The sequence below is a fragment of the Sinohyriopsis cumingii genome, chromosome 8 (assembly GCF_028554795.1).
Source record: "Sinohyriopsis cumingii isolate HCF-2022 chromosome 8, ASM2855479v2, whole genome shotgun sequence".
Taxonomy (NCBI): Eukaryota; Metazoa; Mollusca; class Bivalvia; order Unionida; family Unionidae; genus Sinohyriopsis; species Sinohyriopsis cumingii.
This window is the reverse complement of record NC_142968.1, coordinates 22,089,304-22,109,924: the sequence shown is the minus strand read 5'-3', so window position 1 is coordinate 22,109,924 and position 20,621 is coordinate 22,089,304. Positions and strand designations below refer to the sequence as shown.

Here is a 20,621-nt window from a genome sequence, read left to right as displayed (position 1 = left end):
ACGTACAATCATACATATATGCGTACTTACGTACATGCATACATACATGCGTACTTACGTACGAATATACTTACATGCATACATACATACATACATACATGCATACTTACATGCGTACATATATAGATGCATGCATAAATACATGCGTACGTACATACATGCGTGCGTACATACATACTACATACATACATACATACATACAACTAGCAACGGCTTAATTTGTCCTTTGTCATATATTGATAGATACATAGATGTGAGAAATTTTCTTTCAGTCAAGAGACACTACTTGATTGTTTAGTGTAATAGAATTTGCTTGCTTTCTGAAAGTTACAAACGTTTTTTTTTTCTTTCTTTTTATTCCTTCCGATAGAAAATTGGGTAGTGCGGGTTTAGGCGAGTAGATGCCAATAGCGATGTTTGTTCGTCCATCCGTAGGCAAGGTGGTTTCTGAAATATAACGTTAGTTTCCTTTGGTCTTATTCTCATGGATCATATATGTCTCACTCATAGGTTGACAGAGAAGCCTGTCCATGGTGGCACTGCATTGTATAAGGTCAAGGTGTTTAGAATTGAACATGTGATTTTCTTTTCTGCATGTGATGTAAAGTTTCCCTCATCAGTTCAAACTGTATAGGGAGACTACCCTTAAGAAGGGTCAAACTCTCTATTGTTTCGGAGACTGAGAGGTGAGCGGTCAAAATAACTGTTAAAGACACTGAATCTTTCAAATTGTTTTTATTAAACTTCGTAGTCCGTCTACACTTGGGCATTATTGATTCTCGAAACCAAAGGTCCAAGTTCAAGGTATCAATAGCTGAGATTGTCATTTTGGTTTCACAATGACAAGTCAGCTTTCTTCATGTTTTCTGTAGCCAATTGTATCAACTTCATAGCTGCACTGTATTTGAAGAAGGATGGCTTCCAATAGTCTGCGATCCATATATGGGATGTCATGGTCAAGGTCACTGGTTGTGAAATTGCAAATTTATGTTGGTGTTATATTTGTAATAGTTACAGTGTGATTTGGGTGCCGACGTTGCAACCATTATTTTGAAAAATAGTTTTATTATACCGATAATTAAAACAGTGAGCGGTTAGGAAGTGAAAGGTATTCAAGTCTTTCAAAATATGTTTCTTTCGTCGAAACAAAGTTCCTTTCTTGAAACAGAACCTCCCATGACCGAATACAATGTTGTTCAAATGCTCCCACATTTCTGTCGCTAATATGTTGAATTCTAAAATTTTGGAGATATACGTGGAAGTAATAAAGACAGTGAAAATAAAAAAAGTCAGGAAAATGCCAGCTTATTCAGTATTTTATTACATTTACACATGTACATCAATATTTTATTCCATTTACACATGTACTTCAATATTTTATTACATTTACACATGTACATCAATATTTTATTACATTTATACATGTACATCAATATTTTATTACATTTACACTTGTACAACAATACTGTATTAAAGCGTTTCAAGCACGATGTACTCTTGTCCTGCGATTTACATATCTGTACTCGGCGACAACGAGTATCATTTACATTATTCAGAACGATAGGGGTACCTTAAGGGCTGATGAATTATGTATAATAAATTATGCATACTGAAAATTTTATCAAAAAATCAGCATTAAATATATGAGGGTAAAGTAGCAAAGAAACTGTATTATTTCAAGTTGTCATCATGATTATTATCATCATCATCTGGAAGGAAAACTCAGCATAAAATTAAATAAGAGATAATTGCCGTTTCTATTCCACTGGAGCTATGAAATATTTGTTTCGCAAACTGTAATGTGGCATCACAAGAGAGTCTGATACAAAAAAAGAAAACATGCTTATTGAAACTACATGATCTGTACATTGCATTTAACATTGGTGTATGTGGTCAGCGTCCTTCCTTACCTCTTCCTTTACATTAGTGTTTTTATTGTTTGTGGTAGATGACGAAAAAGAAAATTCAGAACTAAGATTATGTTATGACCCTATGTAAAAAAGCAATGGCTTGGTATGTGTTGGTGCTATACGGCACAGAAGCAGCAGTAAATAATGTTACATATAAATCATGTACTATTTTTACAAAAAATACAAATAAATACCAGTTAAATAAAAAACAATTATTCCTTATAAAATTCAAGAATTATTAAGTGGCTTCTGATAAAAAAATTATAAACTTTATTACAATAATGAACAAATATAACGTAAAATAATTCTTCAGGTAGTTAGTATTTTAGCTTTTAAATTCATAATAATAATTTAGTATCACCGTAGTTATATTTATTTTAGTAATCTAGTATTATAGTAGTTAAATTCATACAGTAGTTAAATTTATGTGAGTAGTTGAGTATTAAATTAGTTACATTATTGTGAGTAGTTGAGTATTAAATTAGTTACATTATTGTGATTAGTTGAGTATTAAATTAGTTACATTATTGTGAGTAGTTGAGTATTAAATTAGTTACATTATTGTGAGTAGTTGAGTATTAAATTAGTTAAATTATTGTGAGTAGTTGAGTATTAAATTAGTTACATTATTGTGAGTAGTTGAGTAGTATATTAAATTCAGTATATGTTGCATATCAAAAAGTACATTTTGTATGTAAATAACAAAATACGAATTAAATATCAAAATAGTCATGTATGAGTAAGTAAATATTGCATTTAAGTTATTATTTATGAAGTACACATATCGAATATTTCGACGTTTGACATGTCATAATCTTTTGTCTAACTGTGTTTGCATGGTTGATTAAGTTTTTTTTTCCTCTTTTTTTCTGGTGAATCACTTGTTACGTATATCTATATGGTGTACTTAATGTCAGCCCGTTATTGAGGATTGTCGTTCTTGCCTACCCAATTTTGTCATGGTTGTAAGAAGTAAGTAAGATGTTTACCAAAATTTCAGCTATGGGGCTAACCTTGATTATAAGTTAGTGAAATGTTTCATTAGAATTCCTGAAAACTCTATTGCATCATAGATCAAGTGAAGATTCGTGTATATAGGGTTTCGTAAACACGATATTCATTCCTGTCTCATATCAGGCATTGGGAGTCTATGATCAGAGTTTATAGTTGTTTTCAAATATAATATTAGAGGACTATTTGGACTATACCACTGCATTGGAATTTTTAAAAATAGTCAAAATACATTCTCGATTGTATCATTTTGATACACCAGGTCTTTCAATATGTATTGGTACGTCCGTACATTTAAGACTGTTGGACTTGATTCGGATCATTCCATAACTTTGGACTTTTGATAGGATACTTAGGAGTTTGTTTGGGATTTAATCAAGAATACTGCAAGTGTCTCTTAAATTTTCACTTTGTAACTTAGATAAATAAACTATTGGATGATTTTACTAAACTTGTTGGTTTCGCTTCTTTCTGTTGATAGCCAAAAACCCTGAGTCGTACAAATTTTGGGGGATCGTTCGGGTTATCAATTTCTTTAAAACATTTCAGATATATTAGAAAGTGTCTTTAAAATTTAAATTGACCTTTTGAGAATTTACATTGTTATTAGTGAAGATCTTTTAATTTCACACATTTGGAATATCTTAACTGAAACCAGCATTTACAATATAATTGTTATGGACTTTGTTTTAAGTCCTGCTCAGGAACGGTTAGAATCTATGAAGAAGGACTAGTTGCTCGAGCTTGCCAGACAGTATGATCTTTCTGAAGCGAACGTATCTTTAACAAAGCAAGATATAAATCACATTTGGATTTAGAATTTTAGTGGGAAAGGAAATTTTCAAAGAGAGTGCTTTTGGTTTGTTTAGTAAGTCAACCTATGATTTTGATAAGAAATTAAATTAATTCCCGTTATAAAAACCATATGAGACTAGAGTTAAGAAAGCTAAAGCTTCAGAAAGAAATTATGGAAATACACATGCAGAGAGAGAGAGAGAGAGAGAGAGAGAGAGAGAGAGAATGACAGAGAGAAACATATGATTGGGAAATACAAATGCTAAGAAAAAAAGAAAGAAAGAAGGAAAGAAAGAAAGAGAAAAGCAATATAAATTAAAATAATTAGAACTGACAAGCCGAATACGTCCCTTCCATACAGAAGTTTAGATTTTGATGTTACAAGCATTGTTAGGTTCGTACCCCTTTTCAACAAAAAGAGGTACATAATTACTTTCCTTACTTTGAGAAAATTGTTGAAAACTTGAAAATGCCAAGAGTGCATTGGAATGTATCATTACTAATTGTACTAATATACAAAACCCGTGAAGTCTAGATTTCATTGTTGGTACAACAAAGTGCTGATTATGATGTAGTTAAGGAATGTATCTTGAAGGGCTATGAGTTGGTGCGTAAGGTATATCGACAAAATGAGGAACTGTAAAATGAAATGGGACAGACTCGTGCCGAATTTGCAAGGAAAAAGAACAAATATTTGATAGGTGGTGTTCAGCCGAGAATGTTGATCACGGGTAAGGTAATCTCAAACAGCTCATAGTAGTTGAGGAGTTCAATTGCTGCATCCATAGTGATAATGTCAAGACCCATCTTTATGACAAAAAGGTGGAAACATTGGAAAATGCTGCTCATACAGACGACAATTATTCCTTGAGTCACAAGTTTTCATTTGCCAATAAGTTTTCATTCAAACAGCTTTAATCATCTCAATCTCACGTGAGTACGTCTAAGTCTTAATCTGTCACAACCTTTAGAAATCACACTTCTGATAAAACTGATTAGAAATCCGCATCTCTTCCCACGTGCACGTATTGTAAGAAGGTAGGGTAGGTTGTAAAATAAGCAATATAATAAAGATAGTGTTATCCCAGATTTCCTTTTCTTAAAGAGATCATGGTCATGGTCATGTACTGAAAGCAATTGGTCAAACAAAACCCAATCTCATTTTATTATGGAGAGTTATTAACCAGTCATGTTGAAAGGTTCTATATCACTTATTGGTGATTCTACGAAGCATATTCCTATTAAAATATTAAAGGACACTGTCACTTTCATAGTCTTTTGCTATCAGTTACTTTGCCTTTGTCTGAGAATTCTTCTAGTGAAAGTGTTCTTATTCAGGGAATTTAGTGCAACTTGAGTAACGTTTCTCTCTAATGCGTCAATTTGGCATCTGACTTAGTCGCAGGACCCATGGCTATCGAAGCAGTGACTATTCTATATTACTAGGCAATGAGTTAACTGAAAATAATGGTCGCCGTTAAACCACTCATAACTAACAAGGCTTGCGTTGATCATAAGATCGATCGTATGAATGAAGATAGCAAGATTAATTTTCTTGACACAGTAGTCTTTTATTTCAAATATAAGTTGTCAGAGGTTTGTGAAGTAACAAGAACTAATCTTCACTCTAATCAGTCAAATAAATAGGAAAGGAGTTTTCTGCTTGCCGATAGAGTTCTGGCTTTCTTTCCCAGACCTCACAATTCTTTTCGGGCTAAATTGTTTTGTCCTTATACAGTTAACTTAATTACATCATTAACACTCCTGGAAGGCGGAAACATTAACAACTTTGTGATATAAATCTGTTAAGGGATTATTTTGGTAGAGATAGGCCAGGTAATTATTCAATCAGCTTAGTTGTATTCGTCCCACTTACCGAGAATGTACATGATGAAATTAAGTAGTAACTCTGGTTTAACTAATATTCATAATTCAGAAATATTAAACAGTCTGAGGACCGGATCGGGGTGGGGGTGGGAGGTCGGACACTCCTTCCGCTAAAAAAACGTACACACATAAACTTTCAGTCGCTTGAAATTTTGTCATTATTCATCCGCACGTTTAATTAGGTATTATGTATATCTTGAGTACGTAGACACACAGACGTTCAGTCAGGGACCTTTTGAAATTTCGGAAACCCATCTCCAACACTTGACCTAATCCGGTCCTGAATCTGGACCAGAAACTTTCAAACCTACAACCACAAGAAAAGAATGAACGAAAACAGCTAGTATGTGAATATGAGCACTTATTTCTTGGTGTTCCAACACGAACAAATGAAATCTGTTACGACAATAAGATTGTAGATTCTACGCCTGTGAAACAACATCTTTACTGGATGAATCCTCTCAAGCAAGAATATTTGAAGAAAGAAAAAAACCGTAGGCATGTTTGAAGGAAAGAATGCCCAAAATTGTCATACTTTGTTCACTTTACATCGTGTGTGCTGGCTAGACCATTCTGCTGTTATAGTCAAATATTCTTGTATAAGTTCCTAAATACAGTCTAAGAAGGAAGTATCTCTTTACTTTAGGAAATGAAAACAGTTAGAAATGACCTTATCTAATGAGTAACTCTAACAGGTATGACCTTTATTTATAAGCTTGTCACCTTTTATTATAACCATTTTGGTGCCATTTAGAAACCCTTTGAATCAATAGATGCCTGTTTTGTGACTAAGAAAGATTTTGAAATACCTTGGATTTCGTTCGGGGAGGATGGCATCATTCATAATATGTTTAATCAAAAGACACTTTGAATTTGTTTGAGCTCCCTGTTTTCCACAAGTATTCATTTTCAACTATCAATTTAACACAAATAAGACATTGTAAACAAGGTATAAAGTATTCACTGCAAAATGTATGAATGCGGAAGCATACTGGGAAGAGTAATACTTAACAAAGATAACCAAAGGGTATATCATATCGCACTGGGTATGCTCTCTTGATTTTACATTTATCATTTTTAGGGTGTTGCCATCAGACAACACGTGTCTTTTGCCTCATTCAAGAATAGGTGAACACAAAAAAATAATAAGAAACAGGTATATTAATTGGTGAATATACACATTCAGCTTGCTTAGCTGCAAAACAGTAAGTATTCGCTGAATGCAAAATCTCCATACTAATTACATAGGGTGACTACCCCTTACAGTTCAGATAACATTACTGCCAACACAAGCTGAGGGGGTGGGGGAGTGGACAGTTTGTATGCACAAATTTAATGTTGCATACACCAACCTAATATAAAAATTCATAAAAAATATAAAAAATTACATGAGTGAGGTCACAAAGTCCAATATTATGGGATGGGCATAATAAAGCAGCACATAAGAATATCATTCACTAATGATCTAACAAGTCAATGGAAATTCATAGAATAAAAAGTTGATGCGCCCCACTCTCCACCCTCAAATTTATACATGCATTTTTCATGTCCAAAGGTGCCATTTTTGAGAACACGTGGTACTCATAGTGCAAACACAAGTCCTTTCCCTGGGTGAAAATGTTAAAAACATTATATACTTAAAAGTTTTATGTTAATCAAAATAGTTGTCATCCAGGAAGTTTTTTATATATAGATATTCTACTTGCCTTGAACCAACATGTCTACTGCCATAAGTAGTTGGCTGTGCTGCCTAGCCGACTATTGGTATTTCACTGGCTACATACTGTGCAGTGAATATATGAGGTGTACATGCCTCACATCAATTTCAAGAATAACACAAGCTGGAAAGACCAAATTCACAAGTATGTGAATTCTATGAATTTCCATTTCTTTAATTATTACACAATAAAAGCTCAAAAAGTCACACCATTCCCTAAAGGTAAAAAATTTGCCAGGGGCCATTATGCGAAACTGTCCCCTGCTACATGAAAGCTAGTAATAACTTGAGAATGACTTTTGTCCATTAATCTTGTTTCAGAAAGAATTTTTCAAACATGAAGGACAAAATGTGATGCTCTAAGCTAGCAGACTTTGCGTTGTTACAGTAAATCTATCAATCTTTCCGATAAAGCTAACATAACAGAAATGATGTTTCGAAACAAGTCTTACCCAGGTGTCATATTGTGAGTACAGGCAGTGACGTTGTTTTTCATGTTATATGAGGACTACTTTGAAGCAGACCCAAACAGATGGGGTGGGTTGGGGGCAGTGGGGCACATGGCCCGGCTCTCAACCCCTATGGAACCCCAAAAAGTTGTTTTAAATAAACAATTCTAAAGATAATTCATTGTTTACTTAGTTGTCTTTTAAATCTTTATATAGGAAATTATATGGGTTTGTTCTGGTATTCGATTAATTTCCAGTTTAATATTACCAGAGCCTAGGGGCCTTAAACTCTCGAAGTGGCCCGGGCCTCTCTCAACGTTTGAAGGGGACTGCTTTGAAGACCTGTTGGAAATATAAACAGGTGGCAATGATATCAGTGAGCTATGTGATGGAATATAATCTGCTCCACAGTCCCAACAGCTCATACTCTATCAAAATGTATCGCTGACGTAAGACTATTTAAACCCCCGAGTAATTTAAACCATTGTGTATTGACTCAGCGCCTTAGTACACAGGCACGTTGACTGGGCCCAACCTTAATTCTTTCATTATAGATTGAAATCCAAACACAAACAAGGGAAAAAGAACCAGGCTGTGATTAGCGGTTCCAATGCACGTGACGTCATCGGAATATTGTGACGTCTGCTACATGATACCTTGTAACATCATTAGCCTTGTGCTCCAACACTGGACGTAAAAATATTCTTTCTTGTTCCTTACACGTATTTGGTAAAATCTTCTATTTTACACTAAAGTTATGATATATAAGAGATCAAAGTATCTGGAACCTCAATTGACTGCGATGCAATTATTAAAGCATACGGTTTTATCTAGGTGGTGTTTTATCACCTAATTTACATGATTGTAACAGAGGTAATATCCGGACTGAGGTAGATAACCAACTTCGAGGAGTCTGAATCCTTTTTGTTTCTCCTAGAGACAACAGGTTAGATTGACCAGTCACGTGAACATTTCGAACTTATCGGCATGGTATGGATCAAACAGTCCTAACTACACAACGGAAACGTGATATTTTATGCAAATGTTTGAATCTTTCAAACCCAAATTGCAAGAAGCATGAACGTAAGTTGTCATGCATACAAATGATCGTTAACTTTCAAGGAGAGTTTACGGTGGATGTAATAATTCACCGGAATTCTTGAGGCCAAGGTTTCATATCAATCTAATTCATTTCCTCACTGGTTCCTGATCTGTAGTTGTGCTGCCAGATTTTTTGTATCTTAGTGGATAATTCGGAACGATTCTCTGTAATGTATATTTTCCCTACACCATAATATATAATTGGCACTTTATATTATCTTATTTTTTGCAGTTTGTTCTGGAGGCTTCAACCTTGATGACTATATTCTACACTATGAAGAACTAAATTATGATTCAGCAGCTCTCCACCAGCGCCATCTACGCAGCAAACGCTCAACAGATGGCATTGTTCATTTGGAATTTGATGCCTTTGGAAGGTAATAATAACATTAATTAACTTCGAAGAAATTGTTACATTGTTGATCAGCTGTGGATGCTACTGGCTTATGTTTTGCAATAGTGTGTCAAGTTATATTTAATTAATGTGTGCGCAAAGGCGTTCAAATCTGCAGTTTTGTTGATGGGCTTTGCTAAGATGGCTTTCTCAGTGGCACCGTTTTCTCTAACACGAACGTCAGCATTGCATGATAGTATTCACATACTGTGAAACCCGTATAATCTGAACATATTTCAACCAGAAAAAAATAATTTTAGAGAACAAGGATTGTGAGCAGGCTAGGCCAGTTCCAAAGTACAGTAAACCACACGGACTGAAATGTCTCTTCGGCTTTTATTGGAAAATTCAGATTAGCCAGGTTTCAGATCTTTTTATCGCATATAAAATCTGTGTATTTAAAGCAAGGCCGAGACCAGCTAAGAGTGGTTTCTATTGCCAGGTGATCTTATATACAAACTAAAGTTGTTAGGTAGAAGTGGAAACTGTGGAGCTTGGTCTTAATATGTAGGTTGCCTTTATATGCATGTGAACAGTAGGATTGACTGTCCTATGAATCATTATGTTTTAAAATATCTTACCACAGGTTTGACTGTACTTGTATCCCATGAATCCATATGTTTTAATATCTTTCAGCAAGTTTGACCTTACTTGTATCCCATGAATCAATATGCTTCATTAACTTAGAGCAGGTTTGACTGTCTTTGTGTACCATGAATCAATATGCTTCAATAACTTACAGCAGGTTTGACTGTATTTGTATGCCATGAATCAATATGCTTTAATAACTTATAGCAGGTTTGAGTACATTTGTATCCCAGGAGTCAATATAGACTATTATTCCAGGTGTCAGTCTATGCATTAATAACTTATAGCAGGTTTTGACCATACTTGTATCCCAGGAGTCAACATAGATTAATAACTTATAGTAGGTGTGAATTTACTTGTATCCCATGAGCTAATATGCTTTAATGACATCTGGTGTTTTGATTCTGACCTAGGAACCGTGCTGACTCAGCAATTAAAATGCCAGACTTACATACATTGTATTGCTTGTTTTGAATCTTGCCCAGAAGTGGATGGGTCACTGTGTGATAAATATTGTTAGAACCTGTCCATTTTCATATGCTTTGGTAATGTAGTTTATTGCTTCTATCAAGCTTATTGTAAACACACACACACACACACACACACACACACACACACCTGAAATTCGGTATAAGAATCAACCATAGATAACCCTTTCAAATATTACAAATATATATTTCTTTATGCTGGTGTATAAGCATCAGTAATGCATATCAGTGAAGACTGATTACTCAGACTCTTCATTTTATAACCTAAAACATTCTGTGTGCTGTCAGAACAGCAAGACGCATTATGTATGAGGTAAGAGACGTATTTTGCATTATGATCTCTAAGTCGGTGCCTGTGTATCGGGATGAGTATGGGGAATGCGGGGTATGGGGGTGTTGATTAGAATATGTATTGAAACGTGGGAGGTTCTGCGATGGCGAGCAATTGTAGTTACTCTAGTTGTATTAGCTATATTATTGTTAGGTTCAGAGTACCAACTGTTTTGTAAAATGGACCGTAATTTAAAGTCGTCCATTATGTAAGTGTAAGCACAAGGACCAAATTTTCACATCTGGCAAAAGATTTATCTTTCATGAGTACCTATCCACATACCAAATTGTACATTAATCTGCCAGTATCATGAATTGTTATTTTAGTACACTTATATATAGTAGTTTATTATATATAAAAATGAGAAAAATGACAATCTTAGAAGTAAAGTTTATTATAATTTGCATTTTTGGACTACACTAATCTTTGTTTTACGTAATTATTTATCAAAATCAACGAGCCGCAATTATGTCACCAATCAGAATAAATATTTTCTTTAAAATCAAAGACTTTCTACTAAAAACTTAACCATTTTATCAGGCAGTGATTTCTCTGAGTGAAGCAGCATTATAGTTCTTGACGGCAGTGCCGGATTACCCTATAAAACACACAATAAAAGTAAATGAATTATATATGACCATTTCGCTCTAGCTTGTACAAGTATTTTGATTTGGAATGATGGCAACACTGGTGTTTTCCCACCTTTTTAGCTTTTTGTATTTTTTTAATTATTATTTTAATTATCTTTTTGTGAAAGTTTCACATTTTGTTGGAAGGGGCGGAGGCACGATGCTATTTTCAGTGCTTAGGGCCCTTTAAGTCCTTAATCTGGCACTGCATCATGGCATTGCGATGGAGGCGTCCCTTGTCATAATCATGCGTAATAATAGTTTGGGCTTTTACAAATGCTTTACATTTTTTAAGGCTATAAAACAGGAACTTTTGCTAAAGACCTGTTAAGTTGGGGAATTTTTGTGGTTTTTTTTTCATTTGTACAGCCTGGAGAAGAGCCTATTAGTCAACCATTCATATTTATTGTCAGACAAACGCAGCACGCTCAACACCAATAGGTAATACGTCAAATAGAGCCCAGCTTAATTGGACAGTGGGCAGTGGTCCACTGGAACTGCTAACGATAGTAAGATGGAGCTTGGAGATTTGTCATTGTTATTTACCTCTGAATCATAATTATTTTAAAACAAATTCTTGCAGGAATTTTAAATTGCGGCTTCGCAGAGATGCATCAGTTTTTACACCTCAGCATATGATGAAAGAAGATGATGGCACGCTGAGGTCCGTAGACCTATCTTTTCTCTATACAGGAGAAGTTGTGGGTAAGTCGAACTGACCATGATGATGATAATGACAATGATGATATTGATCATTATTTGAGTTCAGGATAGACCGTGCTCATGACCTAATGATACTATTATTTTGAGAATGCACCCTAACTCAAATCCTATTGAGCCAATTAAAAAAAAAAATATGTATCAATCATTTTATGCATGACAATTTCTAAAACTGGAAGAGGTTATTGAAACTGTGATAACACTGGAATTCCCCGATCATTAATCATAGGCACCCGAGCGAAGATACAAATCAAGACTTGATTGGCTGCATTTATAAACTGCGTTGCATCGAGTCGTTACGCAGCATCTGTTGAGACCGGGGACCAGTCTAAAGCTTCGTTATCTACCATATGTAAACCACATGTGCTCGACGCCAGCTTAATGTTGAGAAAGAAAAAAATAATCTGAAGGACAAAAAAACAAAACAAAAACAGAGTGACAAAATACCTTATATTACCCCCATGACCCGTTTTGACATATGACCCTTTCTATCATACTATCTAAGAGAGAAGGTAAGTAGCTTCCAAATACTTGGTTCTACCAATGACCCTCGATTTTCCTTCAGCTATTTCCGTCTTTAAAGGCATACCACCATACTCTATGTCTTGTTTTACTCCTAATATATTTTGCTATTCATCAAGCCATCTTGCTTATTCTCCGTTGTACCAAACTGAAGTTAGGGGCTCCCAAACGTGCGAATTTTGGCGGCAGGGACAATTCCGAGACCACGTGACAACCGGTGAAAAGAGCTATATACAATGTTTGCAACTCTACAATACATCCCTTCTTTAATTACAGACCAGTGGTAGATGCAACAGTCAGTTTTTACTTACCAATAACTCGATTCACCTTTAGGAATCCTGTTCCATGGAAGAAACAAACAACTCATTTTCAAAACATGTATATCAGATATTGTAAAAACATATTATGGGGCACACACGTCGATGGCGAACATGATTGGTTCAAAAGGTTATACTTAACTTATACTCAAACATGTGTATCATATATAGTAAAACCATGTATATTATGGGGCATACACGTCAATGGCGAACATGATTGGCTCAAAAGATTATACTTAAATAACATCCATGCATCAGAGAACCATTTCACAATATAGACTATTTGTACCCAGGCAAAAATAGGTAATAACATGATCGCATCATGTTAGGAATCATTTGAACGTGTTAAATTAATGAGAGTATACATTAAAGTATAACCTTTTGAGCCAATCATATTTCGGCATTGACGTGTGTACACCATAATATACATGTTTTGAAAATGAGAGTCGCTTGTATGCAATGTATGTGTAGTGAAGAAGACAATGTCTAATTCTTCCATACAGCAGAATTCCTAAAGTTGAATCGAGTTACACGTAAATGTATGGTAGAGTCGCAAAGATGTTATATGTAGCTCTTTTAACCATTTGTCACATGAGCTCAGAGTCGTCCCAGCAGGCAAAAATTGCACATTTTGGAACCCATAACTTCAGTTTGGTACAACGCAGAAAAGTCAATGATGGCTTGATGAATAGCAAAATATCTCAGGAGTAAAACAAGCCATAGAGTATGGTCGTGTGCCTTTAAAGACGGAAAAAAGAGAAGGAAATCAAGGGTCATGGGTGGAACCAAGTATTTGGAAGTTACATACCTTCTCTCTTATATAGTAAGATAGAGAGGGTACTATGTCAGAACGGATCATTGGGGTAATCTTAGGTATTTTTGTCACTCTGTATGTTTTTTTCCCTTCATATTATTGTTTTTTTCCCTCAACATTAAGCTTGCATTGAGCACCTATGATGTAAACGATATGATGTAGATTATTTACATGAGAAACTGGTTTAAGATTCAAACCGAGAGCAGGAGTATAGATACATTCTGGATATACATTTTTTGTGTTTTGATCACTAAGGTGTGTTGAAATGTAGCCATAGTGAGGTCTGTCTGCCTGTCAGTCTATACATGGAGTAGTCAGAGTTTCCTCTGACCCTTGCCACCCCATTTTTGATATTTGGACATTTATGTTGGTGGGTAAGGTCAGAGTCCACTATCGAAAAGTTGGAATTCACCGACACCAAAGAGTAGTCATTTACTATCCAGCCTAGCAAACTTTAATGACCTTTCATCGAGATATACCTGCATGAAACCGATAGGAATATGATTTATTTTCTCAGAAATTGCGAGTTTAGCAATCTTTGCATCTTTATTCCGCTGATAGACTAACCGTATCTATTGCTTTGATGAAATTTGACCTGGAACTCGGTATTTGCATTCCGAGTCACATGACTACACAACTCTTGCAACCTACATGTCAATGACGACAGTGTTCAAATAGTCACGTGATATCAATAATAAACCATTTCTAATGCTGCTGTAGGAAAACAAATCGAACATATAATTGAAAGTCACGTAATATTTATCAAAAATGAAGGAACACAAACTTCTAAAAATATTTATTCTGAAAACAAAGACCAGACATCTGTAAATGTTGCAGCAACTTAGAAACAACCAAATTCACCAAGCGGAGAGCACAGGTCAGTGTAGTAGTCACGTGATACCAACAAAAACATTGCTGACACGTGCTTAGTATTTGATGAATTTGGCTTTCTTAACTTTGCAGTGGTATCGACAGGTTTCTGGTCATTATCAGAATTAATATGTTGAGAATTAAGTGTGCATTATATTTATGTACAAACATTACGTGACTTTTAATTAATATTTTAGAGTTCTATGTACAGCAACTTTGGAAATGACTTATTGTTGAAATCATGGGACTATTTGATGTCTGATGTCATTAACATGTAGGTTGCGAGATTTGTCTAGGAATGTGACTTGGAATGCAAATGCCGAGTTCCAGGTCAAATTTCATCAATGCCATAGTTTCATCTCATCTGTTAGCAGATTAAAGACAAAGAATGCTATGCTAGCAATTTCTGAGAAAAAAAATCATATTCCTATCGATTTCATGCAGGTATATCTCGATGAAAGGTCATTAAAATTTGCTAGGCGGGCTAGTAAGCGGCTACCATATGCCGACACCAAACATAAATGTCCAAATATCAAAAATGGGGAGGCAAGGGTCAGAGGAAACTCAGACTATACATGTAGGTGGTTTCTGCAACATAATTGTTATTTCCAGTAGTGAATTTTCTTTATTTTATTTTACTTCAGAAATTGTATGCCTTATCTGCGTGAAGATGCATAACTATCCTTGGCTAAATTTGAACTATAATTTGTCAATTGACTAAACTTCTCAGGGGCACCTCTCGATTGATTCTGAGGCCAACAGGTGGAAGGTCGATGTCTCATTAGACAATTTTTTAAAAATTTGTGCTCTTTAAGTCGCGTGTTCTGGAACCGATTATCATCGCATTTCATAGGTGGTCTACACTTGGACAGAGGTATCTCAATGACGATTTTCTAATCCAGATATCACAGATCAAGATGGCTGGAGTTAAACTTGTAATTTTGGGTTCCATAGAGAAGTCCACTATCCTCTAGTTTCCCATGAAACACTCGAGGAAGAGTAGGGGCCTAACACCGTAATGAGTGGGTGATTGAAAGTATGATTTTAAGCTTGTCTTTTTTTTTGTGATGAGTTTTAACATATTGTCATTGTGTCACATGGAATCAGATATAGTAAAATTTCCCTATGTCCTTCACTCAGGTAAATTGACACCCCTTTATTAGGTTGTGAATTTTGAAATCTTTGGAGTCATTCTGGTGCTAATAAACTTATTTGAAACTGATAAAATTTAGTGGCCCCCCCCCAGCTTGTTACATTTAAAGAAATCTTTCTACATTAACATGGTTGACAGTTTAAATTTCAGTTTGCAAAATGAGCATAAGCAGAAGGCAATGTTATTTCCTTAAGCTTTCATCCTGTATTAGATGCAAGGAGATCAACCTCAGAAAAATAAGTACTTTCTTTTATACAGGTATACCAGGCAGTAAAGTAGATGGAGCTATTATTCAGGGACTATTTCGTGGTGAAATCCATATTCCAGGAGACACAGTGTATCACATGGAAGTCAACAACCGATTTAATAAGTCTCAGCTAAGCGCAGATCACCACTCTGTCATATACAGGGATAAGGACCTAAATTTGGACCCTTACAGGTATACCATTTGAATGTGTATCAGATCACATTGGGTGATACATTCTTTTACAAGTACTTAGTTATCAATTTAAATAATAGTAGTAGTAGTAATAATACATGTAATAATGAAAATACTACTACTGCTACTAGGGCTGGCGCCAGACTATCTGGCGCCCTAGGCAAGGTTAGATTCTGGCGCCCCCCACCCCGGAAAATATAAATTTCAAAATTTATAAACAGTAATTACGTCCTGAAAGTTTCATATATGCGCGATTTTCACTCACTCATTTTGCTTGTTCCGGTCAGCCTGGTGTTTCGGTCAGACTGAATCTACCCAATTATTTGTCTCTGTATGAAATAAACCAGGATAAAAAACGACCCTCAATAAAACTGAAATTTATTTATTTATTTTTCAAAACTGTTATTGATTTGGAGAAATGCACCCCCTGAAATCAGCACCCTAGGTGGCTGCCTAGTTTGCCTATATGGTAGCGCCAGCCCTGACTACTACTACTACTACTACTGATAATAATAATAAAGTAAGGATAGATAACTTCCTGTAGCAGACAAATTCATGACTCCTTAGCTTTTTGACCCTCTCACAAGGCCTTCATCAGAGGAAGGTGCCCCTGTGACCTCCCGCATGGGTTTGGTCCCCAGTTGTGTCATACCAAAGACATAAAAATGGTACTAACAGCTGCCTCGCTTGGCGCTCAGTGTTAAGAGGTTAGTGTTAGGACTGGTTGGCCTGTTATCAGGATAATGTGACTGGGTGGGACATCATGCTACATGTCTGCGGCATGATGCCCCAGTGCTAGACATCACTATAAGCTGCTGCACTGCAGACATCATAGTGGTATGACTGAAAAACTGCATTCTAATTTTACGAAGATAGTGCGGAATATTCCTGGGGAAAGAATACCAAAACCTTTGGCGATTGATAAATAAGGTTTGATGTTACATTCAAAGACAACATCAAGGAATGTAAAATGGTCTTTAATATTTCAATGCCAATCCTAGAACTGAAAATTTATCATGATGCTATAATAAAACCAATATCAAGCTTCTAACATTACAGAAAATAAGAGGAAAGCATGGAGCTCTTGTGTCTCTATGCTGAAATATTTTTACCCGCTGTATTAAATCGGTATGGATTATGGTATGAAATAGCATTAAATTGGTATGGATTATGGTATCAAAAAGCATTAAATGAGTATGGATTATGGTTTCAAAAAGCATTAAATTGGTATGGATTATGGTATGATAAAACATTAAATCATTATGGATTATGGTATGAAAAGTATTAAATCAGTATGGATTATGGTATGAAAAAAACTTTAAATCAGTATGGATTATGGTATGAAAAGCATTAAATTGGTATGGATTATGGTATGAAAAATCATTAAATTGGTATGGATTATGGTATGATAAAACATTAAATCATTATGGATTATGGTATGAAAAAATATTAAATTGGTATTGATTATGGTATGAAATGTATTAAATCAGAATGGATTATGGTATGAAAAAACTTTAAATCAGTATGGATTATAGTTTGAAAAAGCATTAAATTGGTATTGATTAAGTTATGAAAAATCATTAAATTGGTATGGATTATGGTATGAAAAGTATTAAATCAGTATGGATTATGGTATGAAAAGTATTAAATCAGTATGGATTATGGTATGAAAAAGCATTAAATCAGTATGGATTATGGTATGAAAAATCATTAAATTGGTATGGATTATGGTATAAAAAAATCATTGCTCTAAATAAAAGCAGCTGTACTAAACATTTTAAAAAATCTGATGTATATATCATGACCATGCCCGAAATCTCCAATACCTTGGCTGAAACATTCTTGAAAACATCTTCGTAAGAGAATCATTCTGAAAACTTCAACTGTGCAAAAGATTTGAAAGAAAATGTTTTTCTGAATTTCAAATATAAATCTACATGTTTTTCATACTTGGCAAAATTGTAGAATGAAAATTCCACAAACAAGGTGCAGAATATCAAACCTGCTATTGTAGAGTATAGTATCCCTCGTATAGAAGAAAACCCATAGATGAGGTGGTAGTGTGCTGATTGGGTATTGGACACACATAATTGACTCATTTTTACATTGTGAAGAGTGCCTCTTTCTACACAGTGAAGAGTGCCTCTTAACCAGAATGTGTACCATGCCATTGTACATGGACGGTGGACCACACACTTGTGAAGTCTGTAGTCTTTCACACGGTAAGATAAACATATTTTGACATCAATTCAATGAAGAAACTCTATCTTAATCTGCCACCAAAGGAAATGTTGGAAATTTTGAGGGAATTCAGTTTTTAAAATAGGTTGACAATATGTTTTAAGTATTTTACATGTTTTACCTTTATCTTTTATTTTTATGATTTTGTACAGAATTGTAATATCTTTGTCTTTTATCTTGTACTTCCAGTTTACATTTATTTGGAAGGGTTTCTCTTCCTAAAATTATAGTGAAATGCTTCCTTTTTTTTTACATTCATTTTATTACAATGTCACTTTTAATTGGCACAATATGGCTACCATCAAGCTGAGATGCCGTTAAATGCTAAGCCCCTCCCCCAATATGTGTTTACTATTGCAGTGGTTTTAAAATAAGGGTAGATAGGTAGGTAGGATTTGTATGTCTTTTCAAATAAAATCATTATGTGTGTGTGAGTGTGTGTGTGTGTATATATATATATATATATATATATATATATATATATATATATATATATATATATATATATATATATATTATAATGATTATTATATATAATGTATTAAGCATTTCAAGTACTGGGCTAAACCAGCTGTAACAGGATAGATAGATGAATGATGGAAATTTATGAAATGAATTAATAAATATATATATATATATATATTCTATAAATACAGTGATTCTTTCGTGCTATAAGCAGTCTCATTCAGTTACTTTATCCAAACATTCACAAATAGGAAAACAAAAAATAATGATTCATATATTCAAATGTATGATGGTAAGATTCATATAATCTACATCAGGGATCGTCCTGGGCTTTGCCAATGTCGCAAATTGAGATTTTTTTTCCTTATTGGCGACAAAAATATTCCATCTGGCGATTTTTTTGGCGACAGACTTTTTGGTTATTTAATTTGCACATACAATCATAGATTTGGACTGGATAAATTAAAAGGGAGAACGAAAGGAAGCCACAAACTTGACTAAGCAATGCATTGGAATCTATCTGTTAAACAAACGATCCTTTGTTCGTATTGACAACCCCATCTTTACAGTGCATTGTTACATCAAAATCTGCTTATGCTGACGTCTGGGCTGAGTACTGTATGCTGTGATACAGTCCATCATGCTACCAAACTATACCTACAACTGACTGACTTCTGAAGACGCGAATAGAACAGATACAATTAATTGAATGGCTAATCCTTCTGTTTTTTTTTACATATACCAATACAATAGTTTTGCTGAACCGTCATAGAAAACTGATGACCTTTGAAGTACCGACTACTGTGTATAAATACAAAAATAATTATTTATTTTTCAAAATACAGGAGTGAAAGAATCCCTAAATTGGGTGTGAATTAATGCTTATATATATGGTCCAATATTGCCAGGTGTTGACTCGTGTAAGTTTCATTCGTGGGAATGGAGATCCTATTTTGCTTGTCGAGAAAATTTATACAGCTTTCAGTGATCATTCTTGGGATTTAAAAAGCAATTACAAGCTTTGTGAAGCTAGCCATAAAGGGGGGGGAGGGGGACATTTAATTACGGAATGCATGCAATCGACGGTCGCATTGTATGTCACTTATCTTACATTGCAATGTACGATCATAGGGTTTTTTTATTATTAAAATGTCAACTAAAGTTGATAATGCATTGGTTAGTCAGGAGTTGGCTGGCTTTGTGGCTTATGCTAGGGTTCAAGTTCTCAGGAATGGTAAGGTGTATAGAGGTGTTAAGGACTTGATTCAGTTGGCCGTGAGATCCAGGGCAACGCACCCTTGCGCATCTGCGGCTGCTGAGAGACTACTGGTGTCACCTGTCAGCACTGTAGACTGTGAACGTAGATTCAGTAAGATGAACTTCATAAAAACTGACATCAGAAATAAACTCTGCATCTCATCTCTCGAGAATTTAATGACAATCAGCATGTACAGATGTGAAAAATTAGACTGCATTCAACAAGTGGGCAGCCCTAAAATCGCGACGGACCTTCATGTAACACTTTGTAACATTTTGTTAATGCTTGTTGTAATTAAAGTATTAGCTAACTCATCTTTTGTAATTTTCATTGCCTGTTACATTAATAGATTAAATTAACACTTGGAAAAATGTACACTACTTGTTCTGGCGACACTTTTTGAAAATTGGCGACAAAATATTGAGGTTGGCAATTTTTTTGGCGACAGCTTTTTAAAAGCCAGGGCCATCCCTGCTACATAATGAAAGATTCAAATAATCTCATGTAATGTCATGTAATGAA

The 20,621-nt window shown here is 34.8% G+C and overlaps 1 protein-coding gene across 4 annotated transcripts in view; it reads left to right on the top strand.

Annotated features, from left to right (window-relative positions):
• The window catches only part of LOC149793124 (disintegrin and metalloproteinase domain-containing protein 10-like), a 111,303-nt gene that overhangs the window by 13,247 nt on the left and 77,435 nt on the right, over window positions 1–20,621 (top strand). For 3 of the 4 annotated variants that reach the window (XM_089967036.1, XM_089967033.1, XM_089967034.1), the window contains exons 2-4: window positions 9,103–9,247; window positions 11,884–12,005; window positions 15,955–16,135. In XM_089967036.1, coding sequence (XP_089823162.1) covers window positions 9,103–9,247; window positions 11,884–12,005; window positions 15,955–16,135 — 448 coding nt within the window. Of the gene's footprint in view, window positions 1–9,102; window positions 9,248–11,883; window positions 12,006–13,720; window positions 13,929–15,954; window positions 16,136–20,621 lie in introns of those variants that run through there. The other variant, XM_089967037.1, reaches the window with a different exon arrangement.